General features: G+C 35.4%; 1 protein-coding gene across 1 annotated transcript in view; it reads left to right on the forward strand.

Annotated features, from left to right (window-relative positions):
* The first annotated feature begins 501 nt into the window (after window positions 1-501).
* The window catches only part of LOC117204839 (sterile alpha motif domain-containing protein 5-like), a 286419-nt gene continuing 273313 nt past the window's right edge, over window positions 502-13607 (forward strand). Inside the window, exon 1 of the mRNA XM_033442624.1 lies at window positions 502-2762. Coding sequence (XP_033298515.1) covers window positions 2265-2762 — 498 coding nt within the window. The 5' untranslated portion in view covers window positions 502-2264. The remainder of the gene's footprint in view (window positions 2763-13607) is intronic.

Genomic DNA, 13607 nt, shown 5'->3' on the forward strand with positions numbered 1-13607 from the left:
GGCCATCTATTCCTACGTTGACCCTGTTACGAAATTATTAATCACACGGTGCTCAATAGCTAACAAAGTTACAAACTACTAAGGACCATTAATACCACTTTTATTACTTATCTATATTACGTTTAATTTGACCCCAGTCCATAACTAACTTTCCAAAACGATCCAATATTATTCCGTGAAATTTCATCGTTCAAATTATAGAATTCTTACAGATTGAACATATTTTAAAGCAACGTCTTCTGCTGGACTATAAAGCTACCGTTTTTGCAGTGTAATGTACCCGTGTCGAACTAGAGAAAGAACGAGCAGGAGAAAAGAAAAGAAAGAGAGGAAGAAGGACGCGGCTGTTGCATCGTGGCAGCGCAGGAGCGCATCAACAGGATCTCGCTGGACCAAGTTGCTTCAACTACCAGTAGTGGGGATGATAGAACACGTGGTGGGGATATGCCGGTTAATGGAGTGGGGACACGGCACGAAGAAGAGACGAGTGGAGCTCCCTCTGGCGAATGTCTCGCGTCAGTCGAGCCGTGTATCGCGTCGCGGTAATGTCGTGTTGTAGTTGCGTGTTTCGCGTATCTTGTTTCGAGCACTGATGACGCTTTGCTTACCGTGATTATGAGCGACGTGAATTCAGTGAAATCAAGTTCGGCATATTGTTTCCGATATGTTTTGAAAGCAGTGAGAAGGAGCAGCGTGCGATAGAAATAACACGCAGGTTTTATTGTGAACGCTGGACCGCGTGCTTTCCGGCCGTGTCGTCCTTTCCTCTTTCGGAGTTTTCAAGGTTACGGTTTCAATACCGGCACGAACGATCCCGGAGACCGCCGTTTCTGTCTGCGGTTTCGGTCGTCCTCTCTCTGTTACTCACGTGTCCCTGTCGCCCATTCTAAAAAGAAAAAAGAAACTGGAATACACTAACTCGTGTAATTTTAACGTTCGTCGATTTCTATTTCACGCACGTAAGTTGATATTTTCATGAATTTGTATCGTTTTTCCCCATCTGTACATACGTGATGTGTTTCTTGTTTACTGCTCCATTCAACTAGTTTCTCGTTGAATTTCATCGGAAACAGTGAAGTTTTACTTCTAAGCAAACGAAAGTATTTCTAACAGGAAATCGAAGAGAAGTTACGTTAACGATATAACATTACCGGAGCGAAATTGTTGGTAGTTTCGTGAGAAGAGACTTCAAGGTCAGGAAGGAATAACTACAAGAAGGACATGTCGGTATCATAACAGTGTTGGAAGAAAAGAATTCTTACGATTCGACTGAATATAGATTAGTGTATGTTCTGTGATTAAAGCCATATTGTTTGTTCGACGTCTTCCATCCTTCTGTGAAAGGTACGCCACTATACATTGAAAACGTGCAAGTTTGTATTATCCTTCGAACAAAAGTGCTACAAAAATCCCTAGCATTCGAAGTACGTATAAAGTAATAGTGGTAAATATCTGATAAATAACAGATTTCTTATTGCGCGTGTTACATTATATAGGCTATAAACAAAGCCAATACCTAGCAGGTCGCGCGCAATAACATTCGTCGCTTGTAATTTGGTGTTCCGAATCGGCACACGTGCGTTTGAATCGATCGCGTTTAAAAGGATTAATACCTTGGATCGGTTGAATTTCTCTGTTATTCTCTCTTACCGACCGAGAAGCGTGCTTCGTGAAATAGAACGAGGCAGGGACACGGAGTACAATTACCCGCGTTTTTCTTTTAATTCTTAACTGTGCACCGAGAGAGAGAGAGAGAGAAAGAGAAAGAGACTCGTAGCAAAGCAGAGGCTCGCTTAGAAGCGTTCGAAACGAGAGAGAGATCGTATCGGCGCGTCGAACCAGTTCGATCGTCCGCGCCTCGTAATGAGCCGGGGCACCGCACGTTGAAGATCGAACGTGACCAGTGCAGTAACCCTCCTCCCCCTCGCGCGCGTAGTCGATCGGTATTCTCGAAGGAGCCGTTAATCGAGGGTACCGCCCATTACAAGAAAAAGCAATCGGACCCGGGATCGGTTTCAGGCCGATTTGATAGCGAATATCATACGTGACTTCGTTCTTTCCCTGAAGACGTCGTCGTCGATCCGCATTCTTTCGAAGATGTCGCGGCGCGTAGTTTCGAGACAGAGCGCATAGGCTAGGAGGAGACAAGGACAGAACGGGACGAGATCTCGGAAAGGAAGTCGAAGGGAGAGACACGTGTACACGAGAAGAGAGAGAGCGGCGGGGGCGTGATAAAGCCCTCGCACTCCTCGCCAACGACAGACATGACGATGGCTAGCAACATTGTGGTTGAGTGGCTGCGCTCGCTTCACTTAGGCCAATATTCCGAGTCGTTCATCGACAATGGCTACGACGACCTTGAGATTTGTAAGCAAATCGGTGATCCTGATCTGGATGCGATTGGAGTGTTCAATCAAACGCATAGAGCTAGATTACTTCAATCGGTGAAGACACTGAGAGAAGAGGGTGCTGCGAGCGTTTACTTCACCTTGGAAGAAAGCAACGATTGTTTGTGCGACAATGTCAGCTCGAAATCTTCTAGAACGTCTTCTGAGAGACCGCTCAGCGATAAAGAAGCGCAGAGGGCTTCGCCGACTGCCAGCTCTTCGAGCGGTGGTCAGGAATTAACCAAGTTCGCGGACGAGTACGAGGAGGGAAAGGCGGAGCTCGTCAGAATCCCAAGGATGCAGCTACGGGTGCTGCTGCAGGAGAAGCTGAGGCACGACGGCATCAGGCTGGCTTGTCAACCTTACACAACACCGGTAAGTCAGCTTGTCCTTTTTCCTTTTTGTTCGTTTTTCTTATCCTTTCTCTCGCTCCTTCTTTCTCTTTATGGACGTAAATTTTCTTCATCGCTATACCTGACTATTACGTTTAAGACAAAGTTAGTTATTTGCTTCCTATGGTAAAAAATGCTGCGAAAAAATTTACGGCTAGAAGCTCGGTACGATATAAGATGAGTTACATGGAATTCACGGAACTTTATCATCCTTGGAAGTATTTCGCTTTTTGATTTCTTTCCCTTCTTCCCTGAAATTTCTTTCACGTTTTTATTTTTAATTCCAACCTGTCATTGACTAGCACATCTATCCGTTTGTTGTAATAATAACTTTGCGATTTTTTTCATGGACGTTTATGAGGTAGTTTATTTCTTTTCTAGTTTTTTTTTATGTGTTATTTTATTTTAGATTAGATTATTATGATACGCATTGTAATCTCGTATCAGAGATATTCTGTTACAAATGGATAAAAGAGAATTTAACGTATTCTTTAGAAACAGAGTATGTTGAGCGAAAGAAGTAAATTTATAAGGGAAGGCCGAATTTGTCATCCTTATTAATTGTACGAAAATAATAAATCTATTTTTCTGAATGGATTGAAATGAATAATTCTAACAATAAATATAATTTATGGGATAAAATAATAAATTTAACGTATATATCTATGATTCTATGATCGAAGTTAATAGAAAAGGCAGATTTATAAATTATCGTTAATTATATTAGCGCCATAATATTTTTGGTTATTTATGATCAATATCGGAAATACGAATCGAATTATCAAATTGCGAAATAACTATATGAATCAAGAGGATGTTTCAGAAGAAAAGCAAGATAATGCAGAAAACTCGTAACCCTTGTAGAGACACGCCTTGAGAATGTAGATAATTCACTGATTCATTATTTCGTTACAGTAACCCCACTGCTTCAGATAAGACGCGTACTATAATTTTATACGTTCTACGATGTATATATGTATTCATTATATCTTTCCGAAGACAACGTGTAGTTTATACATTTTAACGAAACGTTTCATCATATTTTTGTTTTATATTTTTTATGAAAACGATTAATCAAAATAACAATGATTAGAAATAAATAAATATATATATATATTTCATTAAGGAAATTCTTCGTTTTTGAAGTTCGTATCGTTTATGTACTTTTAATATATGATAAATAATATGTCTGGCTTTCAAGCTCGATTGATTAGCGATAAAAGCCTGTCTCAAATTTCTTGAAATTTAAATATAATAAAATTAAATATAATGAAATAAATATAAATGCGTGCAGCCGCCCTAAATACTGTATCAAAATTATCCATTTATTTTGATAACTAGTACAAATTTATTGAACGTTGGAGAAGATTCATTTACATAAGTCGATTCCAATTAATATTTATAATCGCTTCATTTTTAACTATTTAACTGAATCACTCGATAGTCTACATTTAGGTCTTATAGCGAATGCTGGAATTAAAAGAGAAATAAGATAGCACAAAATAAAGTTTGAAGAATGTAGTCGTATTGATTTTTAAACTTTTATTCATGATTTGCACATTTGTGTTATGTAAATTGTAAGTAGAAAAAAGTAGAAAAGTGTGTGGTTCGATAATATTGTTTCAAAAATTGAAGTTATGCGACGATAAAGACAAATAACTGCATCTCATGCGTAATTACATTTTTTGTTTGTGAATACAAACCACCCGGAATAACACAGGCTTTACGTTTTAAAAAGCAAACAATTTTAAAAAAGTGCATCATATTTTCATGCAGAAGTAGTTGGGGACGGTATTTCTGAAGTTTCAATTGAAAAACAGCTAACGAATATGAAACATATTTTCTTATCTAAAGACTACGCATTGAGCGTTATCAGGTCCATATACATGACGTCCGATTAAATTGCACCAGTTTGATTCAAACTTTCGATGTTTTAATCGTCCCTTCTTCTAATTTTTAGATTAACAAACATAGATAATTATAAATCTGTACTTTTGTCGTAAGCAGAAATGTATATGTGTAAGTTATAGTTGTGTAGGTATCGTTTCCTTAAAATTATTCTTATTATCTCATGAACTTTCATAGAACAAAATGACTGGAACTTGTAAATTTTTCAATTAAAATGAATTATGCATTTTGTTTACCTAAAATATACTTAAAATTCGCTTGTTATTTTTTATAAAACCTTTTCTTGTCCTGATAATATGAGCAAAAATGTAAAAGAGTACGTAATAAACGAAGCGATATATGTATATTTACAAAATGGACGTTAATGTTATAGCTACTTGTATAAACGTACAAGAAAAACTTCTCTTCGCGAAGATTTAGAATCTTTTGTTACCGCGATTGAAAAAGGAAGGGAAATAAATAACAGATTCATTCGACAATCACGGTAACAGAAGTTACGTTGATCATAGTGTCGTAAACTAATAAATTGTATTGTCATACCACGTATTACCAATCCGACTACTAATGAAACTGAAATTGAGCTAAAGACAAAGTACACAATTGAAGTGATTATTAGAACGTCACTGTACCAACGCGTTGTATCACTGTCATGAATATGAAGCCTAGCCACATTATCGATTTGAAATAGCTTTAAATATGATCGTAGTCGCTAATGATTCACATAGCTGGACAACGTCTTTCCAGTATCTGCTTGTGTTAATTAATCGCGAGAAGAGTTAAGTGTACTTTGAAAAAAGAAATGTACGTCTGATATTGGTACATACTGTATAAGCGTGTGGGTAATTCTATCGTCGAGGATAAGTCTGCCATTACTTACGTCCGTTTCTTGACATTATGACCTCGTATTTACATGGCTGGGGCCCTATTTTACTGGTTTATGGTCATGATGCTTAGCGCATTGGTAAAGGTACCGCGTAAACAAATCGTGGCAGCCGTCGAATTTGAATGACAAAAGGCCAGCTTTTGCGGAGACTGTAAATTACGTAGCAATTACGATTGTACCGCGGCCGAAAATTTACGAGCACGTATGCTACGTTTCGCATCCGCACTCTCTCCTATTGGTTTCCGAATTTTAATTCAATCCCATCGCAATGGATTAACCGCTGTTATTCCAGTATTATAATCAATTTTACGAGTTTACGAAAAAATATTTGGGACTTTTATGAAATGGATTTTATTACTCGAGACTGTAAAAAGATTATCTTTACTATCCAGCCATTAATAAAGTTACTAGCTCGTAGAGTTCCCTGAGTGCAGCTGATCGATAGATAGATATACGAATAAATTATTGATAGGAACATCACAAAAAGTTTGTTAGCTGAGAATATTTGAGATAATATTTGTACGAAAATTCAGGTAGGAAAAGTTTCGCAGATTGCGTGTTTTGTAATTAGTAGTATATTTTGAAATGTAATATTGACTTTGCTTGTGAGCAAATGTCGGTTTAAAACAAATTTGACAGTATTGCAAATATGCATATTTAAATATACACAGAATTACAAATATTTATTACGCATAGTGCAAACTCAAATATTTTGATATTAGTTTGATGAGAAATAAAACAGAATAAGTGTGTAAATTCTAAATTACATAGATTAATATATAGGTCAAATGTTCTTTGCATGATACGTATACAAAATTTGATACATAACGAGGATGTGAGACAAATAAATATTATTTCCGAAAAGAATTTGAGAACGCAAGCTTATCTTCAAAATATAAAATATACGTGAAGAACATGTTACCCGTGTTCAAAAGAGCAAACGAAAAGTGTTCTAAACATCTTTTTTGGTTTCCCTGTACCATTTTTAGAGAGAATTCATTTTCTACATTAATACAAAGTAAATGTTATCGAAAATAGTACTTGAATAAGTTGTTTCGAAATATTAAGAAAATATTAAAAAATAATATAAAATAATAAAAATTTAATAAATGGAAATAGTTAAATAACGTCGAACAATAAGGAGAAACACCCTTTATATTAAATTTTCCCTTGTGGAAGTGCTGGTGCTTGCGCACAAATGATTGCAAAAGGGAAAGGAACGCAATAAAAATACCTGTTCTCTCTCAGAGCACGGTGGTCCGGTCGTCATCTGCTCCTTGTTCCCTCTCGATGCAGAACGCACATGTTCCTGTGGGCGTGCGTGCACGCGTGTAACCAAGGCTCTCTCGCGAATATATCGACCTTCGGCCAAGTGATATGTAGGTACTACCTCCGGCTTGGAAGCATACTTTCGTATTTATTGGTCCAATCCGGAAGGTCCGATTTGTTCGACGCCTCAACTGGATATCTGGTCAATCAACATTCCAAGTATAGGGACCACGTAGTCAATCACGGCACCCGCGATACGATCAGTGCCACTATGCGCCTATTTATTTGTTGTTAGCTGCTCTTTCATGGTACAACTAGCAGCTACAGTCGAGAGCACCGCAAGGCAATTTAAGAAAACTTTATTCTCGGAGAATAATGCAAAAGTGTGTAGTACAGTTGTAGAGGTCACGAACGAAATACGTACTTCCTTCAGAGTTAGTGAAAATTGAAGACTCTGGAATGAAATTTATTTTGTTTTTAAAAGTTCTGTTTATCTTGTGCATTTTGCATATTTGTTCAAACAACATAGATACAGAAGAGTTTATTTTATTTTTATTTGTATAAGTTTACTGCATGTCAAAAATTCTTTAGGAGAGCCGAAGTCGAGGTACCATTTTCTGTAAATAAATGTATCTAGCACGATTAGTAGTGTAGGATTTGATTCATTGTTTTATATAGTATAAGATCGTTTTTATAAAAAATATTGTCGTTTAAATCAGAACTTATCTTCATTAAATGCATACTTGAACGTTATACAAAAACTACGAATGTTCGATAAAATTTGAGAATTGCAAACAAGAAATATCTTTTGTTTCGTTTTAACCAAATATTATGAACATTCCTCTAAGATCTACGTCTCTTAAGATCTGAACGAAGAATAAATCCAAATAACAAATTGTAAAAAGTCGGAACATGGATTTAATACAATTAATTTCTAACTAAATGAAAATCATCTATTTATTATGAATTATTCATTGTTTGCTTGCAAGCACAAAGAGAGCTTTCATTGAAATCCAGCTTTGTTGTCTCAGCTTGTATTAATGCATAATCCAAACATGGAATAATCAAGTGGTTGAAGTGTCATGTTGAATTGTATGGTGGGATAGCATAACGCGTGATTGTTGCTGAGACGCGAAACAGGAGAAATGCGCTATGATCGAGCAATTTAGTAGTTTCAGCTATTCCAGACAAGAGGAGAGAGTACGGCGACCGAGTTCATCGTATAGTATAACTGTACGCAGACCAGCAGTAATAGCGTTTAAATATTTGAGCAAATGTTCAATCGATATACCTATCCCTTAGCCAACCCCGTCACAGCTCTTTCTGAACCGTCCGTTTCCAGCTCCTTTCCTCTTTCTAACCCGTTCTACCTTGTAGGCGGCCGATCGAATACGTTTCCATGAAATATCAAACGCGACGAATGAGATTCTCTTATTCTATGTAGAAGTAGGGCTGTAGAAGGAAGGGAACATTATGTTTTAGACTTTGGACGATGAAAATATATCCGTATACTGCGTAATTGTCCGAATATAGGTACGGTTAGCAATATACTTCGATTATTCTAGCAATGATTCGATTGCTCTTGATAATGAATGCCAGTTTTCATCGCAATATAGCTATCCTTGAATAGGGACACAAAGAATTTTCGTATTATTTCTCTTATTTTTCTCTGAAGTAATCTCTTAATGTTGTTTGCGTTAGAATTTAGGTAAGACATGATTTGTCGTTTCCAAATATCGATATTCATCATTTTTCTTTTGTATAGAGAATGCAAATGTTCCGATTGCTTACGTTAGAATTAATTTGGCTAGGATACGATTGACCATTTTTAAAAGAAGTCCTTTTTATGAACATGTAGAATTATTTAATTATTTTTAGGATATTGTGATAGTTATACTAATTTTGCATTGACATTTTCTAACACTTATTTTAATATATATGCTCTTTTTTATGGTATGTACGAAGCTTTTGTAGATAACTGTATATGTATATGGCGTTGCCTTACCTCATCATAAGAAGTAGATAACAATCCATTGCTATAGATTGATAAACGCTCTACTTTTAGAACACTACAATTTAACGGTACTCTCGTTTCATTAAAAAATTTAATGACGCTCTTATAACATTCTGGTACACGAGAGAAACCATTCTATTCCAATCTTGGAAGGAGGAAGATATATTTCGTGTGATGAAATATAAATGAATATTTCTATGGTATATCACCCGAAGCATACATAACACGCATCTAGATCAGGAAAGTAATCAGGAAAATCTTGGATATTTGATAGGGCATACAGTACGTGTAAGAAATTTATGGTTTTCGTAGAAAGAGCCATTAATAATCTTTCGTTTCTTTCTCGACCTTCGCCTTCCTTCTTCCGCCTCTGTTTCTTTCCGCGATTTAACGATAAGATTTCTTCTTCTTCAGCTCGTATACGTGCAACTCTCCTGCATCTCTTCCCTCTTTTCCTTTCTTCTGTCGAAAGGAAGAAACATAGCTTTCCTCGACACCTGCGAAAGGCCAAGTTTGCCAAAACGTTAATGAAGTAGCATCGCTGCAAAGCGTCCTAATAAAGCACCAAGCCGTTCCGTTTCATTATAACTAACATTGTCCTCTTTGCATCTTAATGGTGCATAAAGAAAAGTATTAAGCATGATATTGCCTTCCAGCTGTACGTACACTATGCTTAGCAGAGAATTTAGTTTCAAACTAGATGCTGGATTTCTACGGTGTTTATAGCGTTACATGAAACGTTTTTTTATTGTTATTAGGACGCGTTAAGAGAAATCTATTAGGAATGTTACAATAATCCAACAGTTATAATATTACGATAGGTCAGCGGAAACGTAGTATTTTTTTTATTGTCACATCAGCTACACAAATTTGAGTATTGGTAAAAGAGTTGTAAGGTGGTTTTACTTTGAGAAATTAGATTCTGTTAGATAGCTGGGTCCCTTAAGAATAGAGATACTTATGATATTTATGCAAGACTACCATGATTTTCGTTTAATTTAGATTTTGAAATGATAGTAGTTCTTCCAAGATACTTCCTGTAGTCTCAAATTCGTGATTATTTAGCAATTATCTTGAAAAATTGGATGATGCATTTTAAAAATCAATATGTATTCATTTTTACTATTTCTTTTTATTTTCCATGTGTAGATTTAACAAAGCATTTTTTACATTTATATCAGGCCATTAAGAAAGCGCAGCTATAAATTAAACTATGGATAATAAAATCGTTGCTTTAATCAAGTCAAATATAAATTAAGCAGATACAGCGATTGGATTTTATTTCAGACGAATTTAATCAGATATTAATCTGTAAGTATTAGATTCGACTAGGAAACTAACAGAAATTGGGATTCGAAGAAGCACGAAATTGAACTTCGATCAGTGGCTCGAATCTTCAGCAGAGTGGTTCAGATCTTGATTAAAGCATCTGTAATTTAAATGTATAGACTTCGTTATTTTTCGTGCTGCCGAGAACATCAGAGGGACACGGTAGAAAGAACGTAGCAGTAAAATTGATCTTTTTTATCTCTATCTTTTTCAAACGATGTCAGTCTATTTCAAATGAAATTTATCTTATTATATATGTTAATGAGATAAATATTCAATTATCGGGACAAAATTGCTTCCTCACTCATAAATATAAGAGTCTCCGATTACACACCCTGATAATCATTGATCAGGAAATCAATGTCTCTGCAATCGGGAGATCAGATAATTGGCGCCTGGATAATTGATCTTTAGATCACTGACCTTCTGGTACAATCAGCCCAACGTATTATACTATCTCATTAGCAAATAATTAATATGCAACTTTCATTCTACGTTATTTCAATATTAAAGAAATTTCGTACGTGGTACAATAATATTTGTAAGGGATCCAAACATTTGAAATAATTTCATTTGTAACAGCTGCAGGTAATTGTCATTTGTAAAAGCAGCAAAGTAGTAAATTACTCTAAAAGTTAAAGACCGTATTATAAGAAACATCAACAGCTGTAAATTATTAATAATTATAAAAAAATACTTTTGTAAAAAAAAATTAGTAAATATCCTCGCAAAAAACAAAATGAATATCCCTCAATTTATAGGGAATCTGTTCTTAATTGACGATAGAGTAGTTTTTCCATGAAATGAGAATTGAGTTCGAACATTATTTGTATTTTCAATGAAATTAGGAAAATATGTATCAACATGAATAATTTTAACACTACTATATCCATAGCGCTACATCAGCATTATATGAGTATTAATTATTACTATACGGCATCGATATGTACTATTGAATTTTCTAATAACCACGTTTTATTAATTCCCGACGCGATCGAAACTAGCCAGTCGTCGTGCTATTGAGATTATATATTCTCTAACTTAAAAAATATCCGGATAGTCGTAATAAAATGCAACAAAATGGACAAACAACGTTATGGAGACGGGATGGTGAAATTTTTGTTTAAGATGAGCATTACTTGGCATTTTAAAAATCTGTTGTATTTCGAGGTAATTTAATTGCGTGATAAAACGTTTTCCCCAAGCAAGTGTACGCGCTGTTTGTTGGTGATGCTTTCAATGCACTTCTCATTGCCATTTTCTTCCTTTTATTCGTGCGTATGACAACGACACAAGTTTCGCACGAGTGTCTGAAAAATGTTTAACATCGTAATGTCATTCTGCCTCGTTCTCATGATAATCCAGCCGCGAAGTAGTGCATACACACAAGCATTTCGCATGCTGAAGCGAGACATAGGGAGAAGGGAGATGAGAACAGGATTACGTTAGGTCAACCGTGTATATACACACATATACATCGAGCGTGCTTTGCCAGAGTTGCGCGTATATCTCTGAATGTCCACGATGAGAGTAGAAATCCCTTTGGACAGAGAACCCTCTTTGATGTTTCTTTTTTTGAATCCTCTTTCTCTTTCTCTTTATCTCTCTGTCTTTTTCATTTGCTTTTCACTCGAGTGTGGTCGATGTCCATCTTGCCGGTTTAATCTCCAGTAAAGATTCCTTCTCACCTATGCGCCGTTTAAACCACTCGATTTAAATAGACATTCAGGTAGTAATTTATATCTATTAGAATGAGTTAATCATTCCTCCATTCATACATTCGAATACCTGTTTTCACGCTTCACCCTTAAAGTATTTCAATCTTATTCGGTTCTAACATTAAAAATAAAATTTTGAGACACGTTTGTATGATGATATTTGTTACATACTTTTTTTAACTTCATTTCTGTCAATTATGTAATTACTGTCAGATATATGTTCGATATTTTATATATATGGTATATGTAGAAGCAGTTAAATTACACTTTTCTTATAATTGAAAAATATTTTTTCCAAATTATAAACGTTTCGATTACAAGGAATATAATCCGATGAAAGAAACTGATCTTTTGGGCGGAATAGAGGTTTTTTTAAAAAGATTTAAATATGTCAATCTTTGTGCTAATATGATTATCATATTAACACTGCACAAGTGTAGTTGTGATGATAAATTTGACAAATACATGATATATTATTTATTAATCCATAAATCTCGGAGCGAATTACTGTCCACATGATGTATCATAGCATATTGAAGTTGCAAATTGAAAATTAATTCACGAGTATTGTATGACGCACAATAATTATAAATACTGCCTAGGTATACAATATGATTTAAAAATATTAACCAGTTTTTCTGCGTATAAATAAAAGGCGTAACCCATCTCGTTAGAAATTCAAAAGGTTTAATTAAAAATAGCTGTATAAATTTCCAATTCCATTTTATCTGGAACAATTTCACTGGGCTTTGTTTTCGACGATGAATCAAAATCCGTATATCGAAGTAGCACGATGCTCATCAGTTCTGGATAGGCTATACCTTCTAACAATTTGCTCACTCTGTAAATTGGGTGCAGTGACTACTTATAGAATCGTGGTTCACTATCCGTTGGATATTCCGATATTGGGCTCTGCAGCAGTTAGAAAATCAGATAGGACTGAAAATAAGACAGGGAAAACATTAGACGGATAATAAGAGGGAAAGGTAGGGGACAAAGGGAAGGAAATGAAGAGGAAAGAGCGCGTAAACGTACTGTAAGAACGGAACGCTTATTTACGAATGCATTATCTCGTCAGTAATAACCTGAGGTATATTAAATTGCATTACGCGCAATCACTGAGGGAGATAGAGGAAGTTTGTTCTTCCGTCGTCTTTGTGCATTAATAGAATTTATTCGTTTCCTAGCTATTCTTTCACCCATTTTCTTTGTTAACTAACGATGACATAGGAAATAATTATGTGAAAGTAGAAAGCAACAAACCGTTTCTTAACTGTTACTTAAAGTTCATTAATAAGTGACATTGTGTAATTTTATATCGTGGTTTTTGAAGCTTTATGTTTAAAACAACAATAAAGGGATTGCAATACATTCACGTTTCACTATTTAATAATTATAAAATGGAGTAAGTTGAAAAATTCCGTTAATTAACAATTCTCAAATCATACGTATAGTTGCGTTCGCTCTAACTAACTTTACCATTTAAATCGCTATAGGGAAGCGTAGAAATTCGAGTGCAAACGTATGGTTACATTCTTTTTCGCTTGCGTACATCTACGAAGCTGAAACACCGTAGAAGCATTATATCTGTAGTGTTATATTAAGAATATTTCACCTCTAAGAGAAAAAAAAAAACGAGAGAGAAGGGGCTTATCAATAAGGTAAATATCACAGCTGATCGAATTAACAATCTTCAAGACATGCATA

Source organism: Bombus bifarius, unplaced genomic scaffold (genome assembly GCF_011952205.1).
Source record: "Bombus bifarius isolate JDL3187 unplaced genomic scaffold, Bbif_JDL3187 scf7180000007984, whole genome shotgun sequence".
NCBI classification, from domain to species: Eukaryota; Metazoa; Arthropoda; class Insecta; order Hymenoptera; family Apidae; genus Bombus; species Bombus bifarius.